This window comes from Macaca fascicularis, chromosome 13 (assembly GCF_037993035.2).
Source record: "Macaca fascicularis isolate 582-1 chromosome 13, T2T-MFA8v1.1".
Lineage (NCBI taxonomy): Eukaryota > Metazoa > Chordata > Mammalia > Primates > Cercopithecidae > Macaca > Macaca fascicularis.
In genome coordinates, this window is record NC_088387.1 from 3659421 (window position 1) to 3679591 (window position 20171).

The 20171-nt window shown below is 40.9% G+C and overlaps 1 protein-coding gene across 5 annotated transcripts in view; it reads left to right on the forward strand.

Moving 5' to 3' along the window:
- Positions 1 to 18088, forward strand: part of MRPL30 (mitochondrial ribosomal protein L30) — a 41706-nt gene extending 23618 nt beyond the window's left edge. The window contains exons 1-7 of one of the 5 annotated variants that reach the window (XM_005575061.4): positions 30 to 81; positions 2759 to 2887; positions 4082 to 4159; positions 6430 to 6510; positions 13332 to 13478; positions 13702 to 13775; positions 14158 to 18088. In XM_005575061.4, the coding sequence (XP_005575118.3) occupies positions 4109 to 4159; positions 6430 to 6510; positions 13332 to 13478; positions 13702 to 13775; positions 14158 to 14290 (486 nt within the window). In that variant the 5' untranslated portion in view covers positions 30 to 81; positions 2759 to 2887; positions 4082 to 4108 and the 3' untranslated portion in view covers positions 14291 to 18088. Of the gene's footprint in view, positions 1 to 29; positions 238 to 2757; positions 2914 to 4081; positions 4160 to 6429; positions 6511 to 13331; positions 13479 to 13701; positions 13776 to 14157 lie in introns of those variants that run through there. The other 4 variants (XM_065526625.1, XM_045368752.2, XM_074011058.1 and 1 more) reach the window with 4 other exon arrangements.
- Positions 18089 to 20171: the final 2083 nt, after the last annotated feature.

The following is a 20171-nucleotide window of genomic DNA, read 5'->3' on the forward strand; positions in this document are numbered from 1 at the left end:
TGAGTGTGGCACTTGGTAGCTCTTCCTCTGTTCCGCTTCCCTTCGGTGGAAAAGTTCAGGTTGAACGTTTAGCGGGTGCTGGTGAGTGGGGAATGAGTGGCCGAGAGTGCGGCATTCTTCGCAAGGTGTATCCGGGAGCCCTCTGCAGATCCTAATTGATTTTGCCTAATGCGTTCTGAGTTGGCAGGTTACGGCAGCCTAAATGGGTCTGCGCCAGATCCCGTCACATTGGCTCCCGTAAGGCCATTGGCCTGCAGGATCCCCCCTTTTCCCAGTTCGCGGGATCCAGGGCCACGCGGCTTTTTGGGCCCAGGCTCTGGAGCTCAAGGACGGAGCCGCCGAGGCTGGACAGCTTGGAAAAGGGAACCCTGGCAGCGTTTTCTGTGCTTTATTGATAATTTAGGGTTGTCATTGGGGATTAGGGTTGCTTTTTTTTTTTTTTTAATGAAGATAGAAAATTGTCTTTATTTTTGTATTGCTTCATTTTATAATGCAAACATCCCAGAGTTGGCAGTTAGAATATTTGCCATTTTATTAAAATTGATTTGTTACCATTTTGATCGAGACCTACCAAAAGCTGTTTGTTCTGCCGTTTTTGCCAAGAGGCAGTAATGAAGGCTGCCTACTGCTTGTTAGGCTCTAGGAGTTCAGAGAAGAGACACGCTTCCAGCCTTCAGAGATCTCCGGTATCTCTGCAAGAGTGATTCTATGTTTTACATTTCAGAAGTGTTTTCCCCCTTTAATAATTATATACATTGACGGTTTAGAAAAAGAAATCGCTTTTTAACGTTCCTGTTGCACGCATGGTCATTGTAAAAAGACAAAAGAACTATCGGTCGGTGTGGGGGAGGAAAAACACTTTTTTTCATACCCCCAGGCGTATATTAACGCTTTTCTGACAACCTTCCAGAATTTTTCTGTAAATAGACACTTTCACAGACATTTAAAAAAATAGAAATGGGATCATACTTCTGTGATGCCTGGTATTTTCCTATTTTACAGTAGGAGACAGTAACTTTTACTTTATTAAAACGTATTCCTTGCCAGGCGAGGTGGCTCACGCCTGTAATCTCAGCACTTTTGGAGGCCAAGGCGGGAGGACCACGAGGTCAGGAGATCGAGACCATCCTGGCTAACACGGTGAAACCCCGTCTCTACTAAAAATACAAAAAACTAGCCGGGCGTGATGGCGGGCGCCTGTAGTCCCAGCTACTTGGCAGGATGAGGCAGGAGAATGGCGTGAACCCGGGAGGCGGAGCTTGCAGTGAGCCGAGATGGCGCCACTGCCCTCCAGCCTGGGCGACAGAGCGAGACTCCGTCTCAAAAAAATAAAATAAAATAAATGTATTCCTTGAGTCAAACGTGGTGACACCTAGCTCCAATTACTGGGAAAATTGAGGATTGCTTGAGGCTGAGTTCAATACCAGGAACTTAGGGAGACTCTTATCTCTAAAAACTTGTAACTTTTGACTATCACACCTTCAGAAGTCTGTACATATTTAAATTTCAGTTATTCTGCAAAAAAATATATTGTGTGCCTGCTATAGGGCAGATACCACTTTACGTAGATGCTTGGGATACTTCTGTGAATATAACAGACCCAAAACAACAAAATCTAAAAACCCGTTTCCTATGGAATTAGCATGCTGTTGAATGGATATGCACCAAACAACAAACCTAACAGATAATTAAGTTACGTTAGAAGATACGCACAATAGAAAGAAAAGAGAGGAATTGGGAGTGTTGACAGCTGGGGTATGGGTTAAAATGTCAAATGATGTGATCTGGGTAGACCTCATTGAAAAGGTGAGATTTGAGCCAAAAATTAAAAAAGATAAGGAAATTAGCCATGTAAGTATCAGGATCATTCCAGGAGACGGAAGAATTATTTGGAATTCTTCTGAATGGGATATTTGGTCTTTCTCGTTAACTTATTCACTTATTTATGTTAGTATGAACTTAGGGTTGTTTATTTATTTATTTATTTATTTATTTATTTATTTATTTTGGTTTGGGTTCTAAGCCAGTAATACTTCGTTACTTATTTTGTTGCTGAAATTGTTCCAGCTTTGGCTACAATTGACTCCAGTGTCCCTTTGACATACCCCGTCATTATGTTTTTTCCAGTAGTTCCTTTCTGGCATTACAAAGTGCTCCAGACATAATCAGCCATTTCTCAAAGGAGCACTGGTTCCTTTTATTAAAGAATGCAGCCAAGATCTGGGCACCCAGCGTGCTCGTTGCCCCTGAGTGCTATTGCTGTAAGTCCTCTCAGCTGACAGAGCCAACCCATGTGTGTATGCATATCTATTATTATTTCTAATCCCTCAATATCTATATTAAGCTACACATTATAAGGTGTGTAAGGATCATTGTAGCCTTCCGCTTTTGCTTATGTGTAACTTCCCACTTCGACAGTGAGAATCCTGGCCCTCTGGAACATTTTTGAGCAGAGCGATATGATCTAAGATTTAATGAGATGATTTATTGCTGATACACAAAAAAGATATTAGGGGAATTGGAATGGAAGCAGAAGTCCACTTAGGATTTTGTTGAGATCTAAGTGATCAGAAAGATTTTTTATAAAGTGTGAAGCTAAATATGTTGGAGTAATACCTAACCTTGATACGAGGAAGTCTGGTAAAATAATTTAGCATTAGACAGGTTCAGTTGCTGAGGAATGTTTCTGAGGTCTGGCTCTTTTCAGGAGACGTCTTGCATTGATTCTCACAGTTCCATTGCTTTATCCACATCACAGGAAAGACGTGCAGAACTTGAATGAACTAGAATCTGCGGGACACTGAATTACAACACTTAACCTATGTTAGTGTGTTAGAGCAGAAGTCTCCAAACCCCAGGCCTCAGATCCAGACCATTTGCTGGCCAGGTAGGAACCAGGTGGCACAGCAGGAGGTGAGCTGCGTTTGAGTGAGCATTACCACCTGAGCTCCGCCTCCTGTCAGAGCAGTCCAGCATTAGATTCTCATAGGAGTGTGAACGCTATTGTGAACTGTGCATGCAATGGATCTAGGTTGCATGCTCCTTGTGAGAATCTAATGCCTGATAATCTGAGGTGAACAGTTTCATCCTGAAACCTTCCCTGCCACCTCTCCCTATCCATGGAAAACTTATCTTCCATGAAACTGGTCCAGTACCAAAAAGGTTGGGGACTGCTTTTAAGAATACTTTTAAGAGCATTCTTATTGGCTTTGTAATAATTTAATAATAATAAAAGCTACCATTTATTGAGGGCTTCCCACATGCCATGTACTGTTTTAGGTGCTTTGTAGAATAACTCATTTGCAAGACGACTATTTCTTTTCTGGGAGAAAAATTGTAACGCACGAATTAAGTAACCTGTCCGACATATACATGTAGTTCATGAACTTAATCTTTCTGCTTTCAGTATAAGTCAGTAGACTACAGTTGTTTTGTGTCTAATTAAATAAATATGACCTTTTTAGGTTATAGAAGCAATGCGTGTGCATTGAAAATAGTTTAAAAAAAATACAAATCAGCAAAAACAAATTCTACTTTTTAACAGAAAGGTGTTACGGTTTAGTGAAAATGCACTCGCCTAGAAATTAGGAGAATGGGATTCCAGACCACATACTTTATTGATAACTGGATGCACTTGGATAAATCATTGAACTTTCTGGAATTCATGATCCTCATTCATAAAGTAAGGATGTGGGCAGTCAGTTCTAATAGGAGTTGAGATTTCTCCAGTCCCTTCAGGCTCTTTAATTTTCTGTGATTCTGTGGCAAAGTATTCTTTATCTGCCTTCATTGTTGAAGAAGACACTTTGAATGATAGTAGTTTTGTGGAATCAATCTAGGTCTGACTCATTTGATGAAAATGGGGTGTGGTTAATGTGTATAATTACTACCTGTGGTTGAATAAAATATGTATAAATTAATTCGTGCCCTTATTGTATTAAAATAACCAATATGTTTTACTGTTAAACTTAAGTCAAGTTTACAATTAATTTGCTGCTTAGTTTTTTAATGCTAGAGAAGGGGAAACCTGTTCATTTCCAGGACATAGTTGACTCATGGGTCTACTTCCTACTTCCCACAGCCTCTAAAGAAAGCAGTCACGGCACTTATGGCTGGGATTTTGCGCTTAGTAGTTCAGAGGCCCCCGGGCAGACTACAGGTAAGTGTTTCTTTTCAAGAATTTGTCTTTTTCTATCCCTTATGAATTTTTTTTTTTTAATCATTCCAAGGCAAGTTAAGTTCTTTTTTTTTTTTTTTTTTTTTTTTTTTTGAGACGGAGTCTCGCTCTGCCGCCCAGGCTGGAGTGCAGTGGCCGAGTCTCAGCTCACTGCAAGCTCCGCCTCCCGGGTTCACGCCATTCTCCTGCCTCAGCCTCCGGAGTAGCTGGGACTACAGGCGCCCACCACCTCGCCCGGCTAGTTTTTTGTATTTTTAGTAGAGACGGGGTTTCACCATGTTAGCCAGGATGGTCTCGATCTCCTGACCTTGTGATCCGCCCGTCTCGGCCTCCCAAAGTGCTGGGATTACAGGCTTGAGCCACCGCGCCCGGCCTTTTTTTTTTTTTTTTTGAGACAGAGAATCTCACTCTGTCGCCCAGGCTGGAGTGCTGTGGTGCTATCTGGGCTCACTGTAGTCTCCACCTCCCGGGTTCAAGCAATTCTCCTGCCTTAGCCTCCTGAGTACCTGGGACTACAGGTGTCTGCCACTACGCCTGGCTAATTGTTGTATTTTTCATATACTCGGGGGTTTCACCATATTGGCCAGGCTGGTCTCTAACTCCTGACCTTGTGATCCACCCGCCCCAGCCACCCAAAGTTAAGTGCTTTCCCCAGTTCCTTTTTGATATTTTTTGGATATTGAGAGTTAATCTTGTTTATTTATGGTTTATCTGCTGTTTTATCCCTAAAGATCTAGAATCAAAAAAGATCTTTTTCTGGAAAACATGCCAATAAAAAATGGCCGTCATTGATTCCCCTTGGTCTGTCTTAATCTTAAAGTTTTAGGTTTTTTTTCCCCTTAGATTATGGAAGTACATTTTCAATAATACAACATTAGAAAAATATGGAAAATCAGAAGGAAGAGAAATAATCTCTAGGAGACCATCAGTGTTAGTATTTTCCTGTATCTCCTTCTAGGCTTGCCTTTAGAAAGTGCAGTGGTGCGGCCTCATCTGCTCCTAAGGGCCAGAGCCTAGATGAGCCTATTGAGTTGCTCCTGGCTGCAAATGACAACAATGTAAGGGGCTTTATATATATTACCTTAACCTCAGATTAATCCTGGGAGGTCAGTATGATTTCCTTTTCAGAGCTGAGGAAACTGACCCTCTGAGGGAGTAAGTGTCTCATGTCTCACAGCTGGTAGGCAGCAGAACTCAGCCCACTGCCTGCCTTCTAGTGGTTTATGCCATCTCTGCAATGCAGGAAATGCTAGGAGGGAGTGATGGGAATGACTGTTGCCCATTCCCACGGCAGTGTCCTGGTATGAAAGGTCGGCAGTGAATCCTTATTCTTCAGTAGCCTGAGAGAAGTGGGATTGGAGGGATGTAGAGCAGGAACAAGGGATAGGAACTAGGAATGATGACATTGTTAGAACTAGAAAGGAAACTGGAAACTCATTTTGGATTTCTTTTATATTGTCTTGTTAAATGTGAATTACTGCACATTCTCTAGAGCAAGAGTTGCTAAGCTATGGCCTCTAGGCCAAATTCAGCCTGCCACCTATTTTTGTAAATAACAGTTTTATTGAAAACTACCTACAGCCAGCCAGGTGCGGTGGCTCACGCTTATAATGCCAGCACTTTGGGAGGCCGAAGTGGGCGGATCATGAGGTCAGGAGATCACGACCATCCTGGCTAACACGGCGAAAACCTGTCTCTACTAAAAATACAAAAAAAAATTAGCCGGGGGTGGTGGCAGGCACCTGTAGTCCCAGCTACTCGGGAGGCTGAGACAGGAGAATGGCATGAACCCAGGAAGTAGAGGTTGCAGTGAGCCGAGATCACGCCACTGCACTCCAGCCTGGACCACAGAGCAAGACTCCATCTCAAACAAAAAAAAAAGAAAAAAGAAAGGAAAAGAAAAATAGCCACACCTGTTTGTTTGCATATTGTCCGACTGCTTTTACCCTTATAATGGCCAAGCTGAGTTTTGGCAATGGAGACTACATAGCTCTAGAGCTGGAAATGTTTACTATCTGGTCCTTTACAGAAAACAGTTACCAATCCATGGTCTAAAAGTATATTTATGCGCTTTTACCTTTGTATTGTGTTAGTGCTTAGATGGGATGCATTCGCTCAGCTAGGGTGCTAAGATACACCTTTAATAATTACAGGGTAGGTTGGAGCAGACTTCTGTTACCTAAAGATTGGTGGGTATGGATTTCTGTACTAGACAGAATTCTAAAACACAAATGATTTATATCGTATTTTAGACGGTGACAAAAGGTGTAGAGTCTCTCATTGGTACAGATTGGATTCGTCACAAATTCACCAAATCAAGAATTCCAGATAAAGTAAGAACAAAGTTTGATTTTTTTTTTTAATGTTAGTGTTGTTCTAAAAAATATGTTTTAAGTGGTACCTATTTTTGTAATATTGAAAGATTTTATGTTAAATTATATGTGGATGTAGGTGGGGGTACAGAGTTTAAAGCATAGTGGGATTTACATAAATGGTGATTATTAAAAACAAAACTGTTCTGTCACCTGTGTCACTGGCCTTCACAGTAGTGGGTTTTTATCATTTCAGTCTACTTATTCCTGCTTATGGTTTGTGTATGTGTGTTGGTATCACCATTGTCCTGAGAAAGCAGTAGGTCTTCCTGCTCAGGCTCTCACTGTGTCACTCTTCATTCTCACTTTCCATATCGATCATTGCTACTTTGGATCTTTCAGCTTTTTCTATTTGATTTATGTGTGCCTATCATTCTTTTAGATAATACTGACTAAGCCCACCATTGATTTTTTGTTTTAATTTTTTTTTTTAAGAGAGTTTTGCTTTGTTGCCCAGGCTGGGGCACAATGGCGCAATCTCAGCTGGCTGCAACTTCTGTCTCCTGGGTTCAAAGAGTTCTTGTGCCTCAGCCTCCAGAGTATCTGGGACCACAGGCCCGTGCCACTACACCCAGCTAATTTTTGTATTTTTAGTAGAGATGGAGTTTCATCATGTTGCCCAGGCTGGTCTTGCACTCCTGATCTTGAGTGATCTACCCGCCTTGGCCTCCCAAAGTGCTGGGATTACAGGTGCCCGGCCTGTTTTTGTGTGTGTTTTAATTAGTAGTCTTTATTTCTTAGAGCAGTTTTAGGTTTGCAGAAACATTGATTGGGAAGTATGGGGAGTTCCTATATGTTCCCTCCCCGCAGTATACACTGTGTCCTCTATAACTGATGAACCAACGGGACACAGTATTATTAACTAAATACCATGGTTTACACTAGCGTTCACTCTTCACGTTGTGAAGTTCTATGGGTTTTGACAAATGCGTAATGTCATGTATCCACTGTTACAGTATCATACAGAATAGTTTCACTGCCCTAAGTATCACCTGTGGTTCACCTGTTTATCCTTCCCAACTCCCAACCCCTGGCAACCACTGATCTTTTTATTATCTCCATAGTTTTGCCTTTTCTAGAATGTAATGTAACTGAAATCATATGGTATACAGCCCTTTCAAAATGGATTCTTTCTCTTAGCAATTTACCCGTAAGGTTCCTCCATGTCTTTTTGTGGCTTGCTAGCTTATTTTTATTGCTGAATAATATTCCATTACATGGACGTATACAGTTTGTGCATTCGCCTGTGGAAAAACATCTTGGTTGCTTCCAGTTTTGGACAGTAATGAACAAAGCTGCTATAACCATTCATGTATAGATTTTTGGGTGGACATAAATTTCCAACTCATCAGTTAAATACCTAAGAGCATAATTGCTGGATTGTATGTTAAAGACTATATTTAGCTTTGTAAAGCCTGGGTTTTTTGTTTATTTGTTTTGGGCGAGGGGTTCCTAATATTTTTTGTTGTGGTAAAATATACATATAACATTTACCATCTTAACCACTTTTAAGTGTGCTACTCAATGGCATTAAGTACATTGACACTGTTGTGCAACTATCACAACCATCCATCTCCAGAACTCTTTTCATCTTGCAAAACTGAAACTCTATATCCACTAAATAATAACTGCCGACCTAAGCAACATAAGGAGACCCAGTCTCTACAAAAAAAAAAAAAATGAGATGGGTGTTGCGGTACACACCTGTAGTCCTAGCTACTCAGGAGGCTGAGCGGGGAGGATTGCTTAATCTCAGGAGGTTAAGGCTACAATGACCTATAATTGTGCCACTGCACTCCAGCCTGGGCAACAGAGCAAGATCCTGTCTCAAAAATTAATAATAATAGTAACTCCCCCGTTTTCCCCTCTCCCTAGCTTTTGGTGACTACCATTCCCCATTGATTTTTCTTAAAAGATAAAACAGTATTACCATTGACTACTTTGATACCTTTAATGTGCTTGGTGTTCTTTTATCAGAAATCTCGTCCAGGTACAATGGCTCACACCTATATTCCTAGCATTTTGGGAGGCTGAGGCAGGAGGATCGCTTGAGTCCAGGAATTCAAGACCAGCCTGGGCAACATAGTGAGACTCCATGTCTACAAAAAATTTTAAAATTAGCTAGGTGTGGTGGTGCATGCCTGTATCCCAACCACTCAGGAGGCTGAGATGAGGGGATCACTTTAGCCCAGGAGGTCAGGGGTGTAGTGAGCCATGATCGGATCAGTGCACTTCAGCCTCAGCAGCAGAGTGAGACCTTGTCTCAAAACAAAATAAAAAAATCTGTTTTATTTTTCGAGTCGTTGTCTTTCCACTGCTATCCTTTCCACAACTATATTGTCTTATATCTTTCCATGTTTCTTACTCTGTATTTCTGGAAGGATAGATACAAATGTTGGCATTTATTTAAAATATGCAAGGCTAGACACAGGCAGGGGAATAATACACTGGGGCCTGTTGGGGGCGAGTAGAGGGAGAGCATCAGGAAAAATAGCTAATGCATGCTGTGCTTCATACCTAGGTGATGGAATGATAAGTGCAGCAAATAGTGCAGCAGATTGCCATGGTACATATTTACCTATGTAACAAACCTGCACATCTTACACTTGTGCCCTGGAACTTAAAATAAATGTGCAAGGCAGTGGTTTCGATCATCAGCTGTGATAAATGTGAAAACCTTTAAACCTCGGGAAAATAGTCTCTGACTGTTTGTTTGTTTTTCTAGAGACAGAGTCTCACTGTCTTCAGGCTGGAGTGCAGTGGTGTGATCTCGGCTCACTGCAACCTCCACCTCCCAGGTTCAAGCAGTTCTCCTGCCTCAGCCTCCTGAGTAGCTGGGATTACAGGCACGAGCCACCACGCCCAGCTAATTTTTGTATTTTTAGTAGAGATAGGGTTTCACCATGTTGGCCAGGATGGTCTTGATCTCCTGACCTCATGATCCACCCCCCTCAGTCTCCCAAAGTGCTGGGATTGTAGGTGTGAGCCACCGCGCCCGGCCCTGCCTATCTTCTGAACTTATTCCTGTGTTCTCCTGTATTCTCAGCTGGTTTCTAGACATTGCTACTTGGATAACTTATAGGTATTTCAAGTTCGTATCCAAAATTCAACTCATCTTACTTTCCGTCCAAACAACCAAACAAAAAACAAGGTGCCTCTCTTGTATTAGTTGTGTCAGTTAATGCTGCCATCCTCTATCTCATTTCCGAGACTGGAGACATCTGAATCAAGCTTAGCCTCCCTCTTCTTCACCCAACACAAATCCATCTATCTTACTGCCCAGAGTTCCCCTATCAGTCCTTTTTCTGTTATAGCTACTATATGTAGTTCAAGCTCTTTAACCATGGTCGTAAGTGCCTCCTAACTGGGTTTCCTTGTATCAGGCTCTATCCCCAGTTAGTTTTATTCTCAGGTAAGAGTTTTCTTTCCAAATCTCTTAAAAACATGGGCCTATTGGTTCTAACCCTCATTAACTCGGTATCCCCAGCAGTAATTTCTAAAGGCTCAACATGGTTGCACATAGTTTAACTTCGTCCCCTGCATTGCTTTTCATGCTTTTTTCTATATTAGTCACCCTGAACCACTTGCCTTTCCAAAATATTTTGTGCTTTTTCATACTGTTCTTTTAAATATTCTCACCTTTCTTTAGTGCACCTACCCCTTCCTCTGATCTCCACCATCCTTCTCGTTCTAATCTCTTCAAAATCCCTAGAAAAATATAAACAAACAAAACTCACCAAAAAATACTCTTAATCTTACCCACGCAGAGATAACTGCTGCCAGCTCCTTCCACATCCTTCTCTGTTGTATGTTTTATTTTTTTCTTTTAGACTACTCAAGTGCAGTAATGAGAAGGAAAGAGTAGAATAAGGAGTTCAATCTGTGTTGTATGTTTTAAGATGTGATTCATCTCATATCAATCAATGCTTCTCTAGCTGCTCTCTCTGTCTAGTAATATAATATGAACCTCTCACTGTATACATTTCTTTTTTTTTTTTTTTTTAAGTTCCGGTATACATGTGCTGAACATGCAGGTTTGTTACATAGGTACACATGTGCCATGTGGTTTGCTGCACCTGTCAACCTGTCATCTAGGTTTTAAGCCCTGCACGCATTAGGTATTTGTCCTAATGCTCTCCCTCACTTTGCCTCTGACTCCCCATGTGTTCTCACTGTTCACCTCCCACTTATGAGTAGAACATGCAGTGTTTGGTTTTCTGTTCCTGTATTAGTTTGCTGAGGATGATGGCTTCCAACTTCATCCATGTCCCTGCAAAGCACATGATCTCATTCCTTTTTTTTTTTTTTTTTGAGACAGAGTCTCACTCTGTCGCCCAGATTGGAGTGCAGTGGCGCAGTCTCACTCACTGCAACCTCTGCCTCCCGGGTTCACGCCATTCTCCTGCCTCAGCCTCCCGAATAGCTGGGACTACAGGCGCCTGCCATCATGCCTGGCTAATTTTTTGTATTTTTAGTAGAGACGGGGTTTCATCGTGTTAGCCAGGATGGTCTCCATCTCCTGACCTCGTGATCCACCTACTTCAGCCTCCCAAAGTGCTGGAATTACAGGCGTGAGCCACCGTGCCCGGCCGATCTCATTCTTTTTTATGGCTCCATAGTATTCCTTGGTGTATATGTACCACGTTTTCTTTATCCAGTCTATCATTGATGGGCATTTGAGTTGGTTCCATGTCTTTGCTATTGTAAGTACTGCTTCAATAAACATACATGTGCATATGTCTTTATAGTAGAATGATTTATATTCCTTTGGGTATATACCCAGTAATGGGATTGCTGAGTCCAATGGTATTTCTGGTTCTAGATCCTTGAGGAATCGCCACACTGTCTTCCACAATGGTTGAACTAATTTACATTGCCACCAATAGTGTAAAACCATAAAAACCTTAGAAGAAAACCTAGGCAATACCATTCAGGACACAGGCATGGGCAAAGACTTCATGACTAAAACACCAAAAGCAGTGGCAACAAAAGCCAAAATTGACAAATGGGATCTAATTAAACTGAAGAGCTTCTGCACAGCAAAAGAAGCTCACCATCAGAGTGAACAGGCAACCTACAGAATGGGAGAAGAATTTTGCAATCTACCCATCTGACAAAGGGCTAATATCCAGAATCTACAAGGAACTTAAATTTACAAGAAAAAAAAAAACAACCCCATCAAAAAGTGGGCAAAGGAAATGAGCAGACACTTCTCAAAAGAAGACATTTATGTGGCCAACAAACATATGAAAAAAAGTTCATCATCACTGATCATTACAGAAATGCAAATCAAAACCACAATGAGATATTATCTCACGCCAGTCAGAGTGGCGATTATTAAAAAGTCAAGAAACAATAGATGCTGGCGAGGCTGTGGAGAAATAGGAATGCTTTTACACTATATACATTTCTACAAAACTATTTTTAATCATTGAATAATACTCTTTTTTATTAAGATACCATCTTTTTGGGGTCAATTTTTTTTCTCAATCTGATTCCCCAGAGGTATGACTCTTGATCTAATGTCTTTGAGACCTTTATATATATTTTATATGAGTCTTAGAAACAGTATTTATAGAATATATCACATATGCACACTCATGTATTTGGTACGGATGATGCACATAACAGCTTACAACACATAATTGTATGGATATTTCTTTTTGGTTTTTGGCTCAAGAATATATTATGGCCATCATTCAATGTGAAGACCTGCAAAGATAGTAAACCTCATTCATTTTAATGGTAGTATTGTATCCTATAGGATACATCGGAATTTGTGTATTTGCACTGGGCACGGTGGTTCACGCCCGTAATCCCAGCACTTTGGGAGGCTGAGGCAAGTGGATCACTTGAGGTCAGGAGTTCAAGACCAGCCTGGCCAACATGGTGAGACCCCCGTCTCTACTAAAAATACAAAAATTAGCTGGGCATGGTGGTGCACACCTATAATCCCAGCTACTCATGAGGCTGAGGCAAGAGAATTGCTTGAACCTCGGGGGCGGAGGTTGCAGTGAGCCGAGATCGTGCCATTGCACTCCAGCCTGGGCAACAGAGCAAGGCAAGGCTCCATCTCAAAAAAATAGAATTTGTGTATTTGCATCATTTTGCTTAGTTTTGTTATTAATCATTTTATTTAGAATGGATACATCATAATGTAGTTATCCTAGTGAGGAACATGGGTTGCCTTAAAATTTTTCAGTATTACAAATAGCATTAGAATACACATCCTTATTCGGTACATTTTGTGCACTTAGAGGAGTGTTTCTGTGGGATAACTTCTTAGAACCTTTTGATTCTTAGATAATTAATTCAAATATTAGCTCTGTGGAGCTGTTTCTGATCCCTCATAAGCAGAATTTATTAGTCATTTGCCTGTATTCTCGTAATACTTTGTAGAATGTTTTTATAGTATTTATGTTTTATTTTCACTTGTAATTTACATGTTTGTTTTCCCACCTGACAGTCAGCTCTTCACCTGAGAATAGGGAGGGAAGAGGATGCAGCCCAGTGCCCAGCTCATAGCAGGGCTTACAGAGTCTCCTGGCATTTAAATTATTTAGTGTCATTAGTTGCTCCTACTTTGTTCTACAGGTTAAACTCCATCTCTCTGAGTAATCAGACTGATAGAAATGTTCAATTTGAGGTTGAGGATTACATGATGATTAAGGATGAGATAATTATGTAGTTGTGTATGTGTGTGTGTCTTTTAAGAAAAAATGGGAGGTATATAGAAACTGTGTAAGCTGGAAATTTACCATTTATAATTATTTCCTTTCTAGGTGTTTCAGGCCTCACCTGAAGATCATGAAAAATATGGTGGAGATCCACAGAACCCTCATAAACTGCATATTGTTACCAGAATAAAAAGTACAAGAAGACGTCCATATTGGGAAAAAGATATAATAAAGATGCTTGGATTAGAAAAAGTATGCAATTATTTTAATCATCTTTAGTGTTGTTTACATTTGCTTTAAATTTTATACTTTTAAAACTTTGAGGTGTATATTTATTATTTATTGCGTATTGCTTAGGGTAATTTATTTGTAAATTTGGCTTAGAATGAGCCCTCAGTTTAACATTGTACTGAAACATGGAACAATCTGCTCTTCAGGTTGGTTGATAACATTGCTTTGTTGTTGTTGTTCACAGTCGCATACCCCTCAAGTTCACAAGAATATCCCTTCTGTGAATTCAAAATTGAAGGTGGTTAAGCATTTAATAAGGTTTGTTGTTTCTTCTCTTTTTAAAATGTATTGCATAGTGTAATTCTAAATGCATTTTTCTTTCTTTTTTGTTAATGTTCTGAAAAAAACTTTTTAAAAAACTAAAATTTTGTTCTTTTTAATTGACACGTAATAATTGTACGTATTTATGGGGTACATAGTGATGTTTCAATATATATAAAGTTATAGTGATCCGATCAAGGCAACTGGCATATCCATATCCGTCATCTCAGACATTTATCATTTCTTCATGTTGGGAACATTCAACATCCTCCTTCTAGCTGTTTGAAACTGTGTGTTATTGTTAACTGTAGTTATCCTGCAGGGATACAGAACGCTAGAACATATTCCTCCTATCTAAACACATTTTCTTATGTCACAGAATCCAGCCCTTGAAGTTGCCACAAGGACTTCCAACAGAGGAGAACATGTCTAACACGTGCCTCAAAAGCACTGGGGAGTTAGTAGTGCAGTGGCATCTGAAACCTGTGGAGCAGAAAACACATGAGTCCTAGTGCCCCAGCAGCTTCCGATTGGAAAATGTAAATTGTTTTTATTTAAAGATGGTGAGAAAGTGTTTTCATTAAAATATGTTTTAAAAACCATTTTCAGGCCGGGCACAGTGGCTCACGCCAGTAATCCCAGCACTTTGGGAGACCAAGGTGGGCAGATCACCTGAGGTCAGGAGTTCGAGACCAGCCTGACCAACATGGAGAAACCCCGTCTCTACTGAAAATACAAAATTAGCCGGGTGTGGTGGCGCATGCTTGTAATCCCAGATACTCGGGAGGCTGAGGCAGGAGAATCGCTTGAACATGGGAGGTGGAGGTTGGGGTGAGCTGAGATGGTGACACTGCACTCCAGCCTGGGCAACAGGACGAGACTCCATCTCGGGGAAAGAAAAAAAATTTCACTGACTAAACCTGTTGCAGTTCTTTTTTACTGTAGACTTGGAGATTTTAGTTTAATTTGGTTTAGTTCTTTGTCCTTCCCCTTTCACTGTTTCACTCCAAAACGGGTAAGAATGGCATTGTTTGAACATCCAGGTTCAGGTCTACTGCCACCTTAGCAAGCGTCATCAACTATTTTATAAAAATTGCATTATTGTTGTTGTTGTTGTTTTTGAGACAGGGTCTTGCTCTGTCGCCCAAGCTGGAATACAGTGGCATGATTTCAGTTCACTGCAGCCTTGACCTCCCAGACTCAAGTGATCCTCCCACCTCAGCCTCCAGAGTAGCTAGGACTACAGGCAGTGTGCCACCACACCCGGCTAATTTTTAGAAGGTTTTTCATAGAGATGGGGACTCACTGTGTTGTCCAAGCTGATCTCAAACTCCTGGGTTCAAGCCATCCTCCCACCTCAGCCTCCCAAAATGCTGGGATTACAGGCATGAGCCACTGTACCCAGCCAAAATTGTTTTCTTATTTAAGTGAATTCGACAATTTCTGTGAGTGGCTCTTTGCATGAACACTGTGCAATGTGTTGGAGAAATCCAAAGCTGACCAAAACATGATCCCCACCTTTTGGAACTTACAGTCTGTTCTGGGGAACAGAGATTCAGCCAAAGTCAAGAAACACTGGATGCCAGCTAGTTTTGTGCTATAGTGTCTATAAGTATATATGTGGATATGGGTTCATTTTATCCCTAAATATAGTACCAAACCAGCATTTATCTTCTAATTATAAACCTAATTTGGCCTAAACTTTATTATTGCACACTGCCTGAACAAAACATATTCATCTCTATGTAAATTTTTTCGTCATGGAACAAGGGTGTGAAATGAAAATATTTTAGGATTTATTCAAAAACAGACTATTCTGTTTTCAGCTTCAAAATTGTTCTTTGAATCCTAAGGAACCTCTGTCAACAGTTGAGGTTGCTACTGAAAAGAAAAAAGGAGGAGGCAGAAATCTCTCAGGGAGAATTTTTCCTTTTTTTTCTATTTCAGGTACCTGGAGGGGTGGGGAGAAGTAAGAATTGTAAGGGGGGTTCGATAGTGGGAAATTCTGTGACAGCTGATTGAAGATGATGATGAAGAACCTCTGCATTCTAGTTACCATTTGCTTTCCTTTGCCTCTTGTAAAATTTGGCTTGGCAACAATGACATCGTCATGCTCATTGTCCCAATATCCACCCTGTCATAGATCTTAATGTTTTTGATCATTGCATTAAAGTGGAAGTGCCACCCACAGTGAAACCAGATCCCACTAATAAGCTTAAAGGCGATTGCAGTTTTAATTCCATAGTTATTGAATATCCAGTGTGTGTAAGGCCTGGAGGGGAGCCAAAGGACACTAACTTCTAAGAGCTCCGTCTAGTTGGAGAGAAACCTGTATGCCACAACATATAGTGTCCTTGCCTATGTGGGGTTGAAGATGTCTGTGTAAATAAAAGAAGCCTCTGCTAATTTAGTACCATCTCTTTTACTGTGCTAATTTTTTTTTCTTTAGAGACAGGGTCTCTGTCACCCAGTCTGGAGGCAGTGGTATGATCATAGCTCACTATTACCTCCAACACTTGTGTTCAAGTGATCCTCCCACCTCAACCTCCTGAGTAGCTAGGACTACAGATGCACGCCACCACTCCTGGCTAGTATTTTTTAAAATTTTTTGTAGAGCCAAGGTGTTGCTATGTTGCCCACGCCGATCTAGGGTTTCTAATCTCAAATGATTCTCCTGCCTCGGCCTACCTGGCGTTAGTGTACTAATATTAATATTGTGTAAATTGAGGAAAATACCATGGTTAATTTTTACTCAAACGGTAAGAAAGTTTGAGTAACTAATTTAAATCTCAACAGCCCATAGCTAGAAGAAGAGATCTAAATGTTAACTTGAATATTTAGAAGTAAAAGTGTCTACAAGAAGAAAAGTCTTTAGTGAAAATATGAGCATAGGCCAGTGGCATTAGCTTTCTATTGCTGCAGAACAAATTACCACAAACTTAGCTGCCTAAAACAACGCACACTTACTGTCTCACAACGTCTCTGGGTCAGAAGTCTAGGCATGGCTTAGCTGGGTAGCCTGCTTGGGATCTCGATGCTGGAAAAACATGTCTGGCCAGGTGCTCATTGTAGCCTTGACAGGGAAGGGATCTGCTCCCAAGCACTCTCAGGTTGTTGGCAGAATTTGTTTCCTTACGGCTGTAGGATTCATGGCAAGTGGCTTCATCCAGAACCAGCATTAGAGAGAGACTAGCAAGATGGGCACTACACTCTTAATCAAATAAATGCAATCATGTACCTCGCGTCACCTTTTTTGCATTCCATTCATTAAAAACAAATTGCACCTCCTACCTACACTCAAGAAAGGGAGGAATTACACAGAAGTGTGACCACAAGGAGGCAGGGCTCATGGAGGCCTCCTTAAAGTCAGCCAGCCAAGCCTGATAAGTCAATCCTGGAGCTTATCATAGTAGCTGTGTAGTTTAGAAGGGTTCTTCAGGTTGGCATTCCTTTGCCTCAGATCATCATTTCAAAACCCTATAAGGGCTTATTCCTCGGTGTTGACTTTGTGTGTCTGAGGATTGCTTTGTTTAGCGTCCCCTGCCTTCTTTCAGGAGGTTTTGCCTGGCATCCAATGGTGACCATGGCCTTTGGTCAAACTCAACAGATAGTTACCCAAACACTACCCTTAAGGACCACTGCAGTTCTCTTAGGGTCTCCTCAATCTAAAATTGTGCCTCTTTCAGGCTAAACTTTCTTCATTTTTTTTTTTTAATCATAAGAATACTAACTAGTATGCCTATTATCTAACTGGCACACTTTCACCGAGGACAATGTGGAAGTGCACTGGCCATTTTAGGGAGCTTTTGACATGAACAAGGTTGCTTCTTTGGGAGGTACCTTAAAACAAAAAGCAAAGAAACCTTTATGAGGAGATTGTCTTGTTTTTCTCAAAATGAGATAATTTTGCTTAACATAAGTAGTATCCCTTTCCATTCTTGAGGATTGATAAGTACTGACTTTTTTATCACACAGCTTGATAAAATTTTCAAGGGTCCAAATTACTGTCTAAACCCTTTACCACTCTTTGTGTATATTTGTCAAAATCTGCTTTTCTGTATCAAAACTTCTCTCTCAAGACCTGAGGTAAATAATTAATAAGGAATCCTTGGAACACTGGAAATTCTAAAATAAGAGTCAGATACAAAACACTGGTCACTAAAATTCTTACCTTTATATATTAGAATGGCAATCAATTAAACTGAAAATGTCTTTGGATATTATTTCTGTTTATTTTTTGCTTCAAAATTATTAAAATGACATGAAATAAGTGCTCAAGAAGAAAAATAAACAATTCTTCATTTCCTGTTCTCTAGTTTTCTTTATTATCTGGAAAAAGGAAAATTTGTTGATCACTTTAAAGATCAGATCATATAAACAGCTGAGCATGGTGCACACCCCCACTCCCCACCCCACTCCCATGCCTGTAATCCTAGCGCTTTAGGATGGCAAGATGGATCACTTGAGTCTAGGAGTTTGAGGCTGTGGTGAACTATGACTGCACCACTGCACTCCAGCCTGGGCAACAGGGTGAGATCTGTCTCAAAAGGAAGAGAAAAACAGTAGTACAATTACTGTCTCCCAAAAGATTATTTCCATTATGCTATATTCACCAGTCCTCCATACCTCTTTTCTTTTTATTATAAAGCTGAACAGGCACTAGGGTACTGATTCAACTAAGTGGAAATCACCAGGGGTCCATTGCTTATTTCATAAGATCCAGTAGCCAAGACATACTCACCTCATCTGAGAACTATAGCAGCAGCAACAAAAGTGAAAACTTCTGTTGATTTAGTTCCAGGTTTTCCACTAAAGGTGACATCTTCCCATGCTGTGCTATGCAGGATCTTCTACTGACAATAAACGCTCAGGATTTTTCAGCCACTTACCTAGCCTCCCATGAATTATTGTTGGCTTTGCTTTTACACATCACTGGCCTGTATTACAACACTCTAAACCCAGCCACTTCCTTCACCCAAAAAAGCAACCGCCCATAATTGCTTACCCCTCTTAGGGAACTATCTGTACCCTTCACAGACTGAGAGATTCCCTTAGAGAACTGATTTCATTGTGGTTTTAGATTATTCACACTTAAAAAGTGAAAGTAAAAATTGCCAAGTATAGTAAGGCGTGGTGGCTCATGCCTTCAATCCCAGCAACTTGGGAGGCTGAGGCAGGGGGATGGCTTGAGGCCAGGGGTTTGAGACCAGCCTGGGCAACACAGAGAGACCCCATGTCTAGAACCGAAAAAAAAAAAAAAATTGGTGTGGTAGCACTCGCTGTAGTCCCAGCTGCTCTGGAGACTGAGCGGGGAGGATTGCTTCAGCCTGGGATTTCAAGGCTGCAGTGAGCTGTGATTGTGCCACTCACTGCACTACAGCCTGGGTGACAGACTCCCCTGGGGGAAAAAAATGCTATGTAGATTATATCATCATAGTCAAAGCTTTTCTCAGAAATCGTATTCATTTAGTTTGGCTAAATTAATTGCCCCCTCCCGGATCTGCCAAGTTACAAAAGTAAATATTTATATTGATACAATAGGAGGTATTTGATGTGGGGGTAGTGTATGACTGCAATGCTTTAGAAACAACAAAAATCACCTGACCACTACAGGAACCCCTGTAGAATTGACAAAGAATTAAAGAGCCTTGACATGCTTTGCCATTATGGAAGGAGATGGCCATAATAAAAATGGAAATTAGCAAAACTATTTTGTGATATTACCCACAATAGGAGAGAGGAATTGGCAAAAATACTGAACCAAGATGGATAGGGTAATTTAAGCATATTGCTGAGGATGTTTCGAATATGTGTCCCACCTGCCAGTGGCATAATCCTGACAAGATCATTACGACAGGACCTAGGAATGTTGAGGCCCATTGAACACTTGATTTTCTATCAGCTAGCCAAGGAGGACTTGATACTGTCACAAACATTTCTTGCTGCACTTATACACTACAGGGCAAGCAAAACAGACAATACTAGGATAAACAAAAAAGCGACCTGACTCCCCAGAAGACCCATCTGGATTCTGGGACACGTTTCTTCACCTGGGTTTTATAATCTGGGATTCCGGCATTAAGACCCGCTTTAAGACTCATCATCCGTTGGTTTCCGGTAATGGCCTGTGTTACAGCTGGTTGATATATGCCGTCCAGAATCTGAAATACTGCTCTGTACCCATTGTCACATCAAAGGTGTCAACAAGTCATCCTGCAACTTGTTGCAGGAGGAGGGATTCGCTCTAGTCCAACTACAGACCATGCTTCCTGGACATCCTCCTGGTCTTGACAGTGGTGAAAATCTGGATGTCATGGATACTGTGGCATGACTTCACTTGCCCTTGACTAAAGAGGGGGATTGAGGAAAAGAAAAAGCAGCTTCTGACAGCCA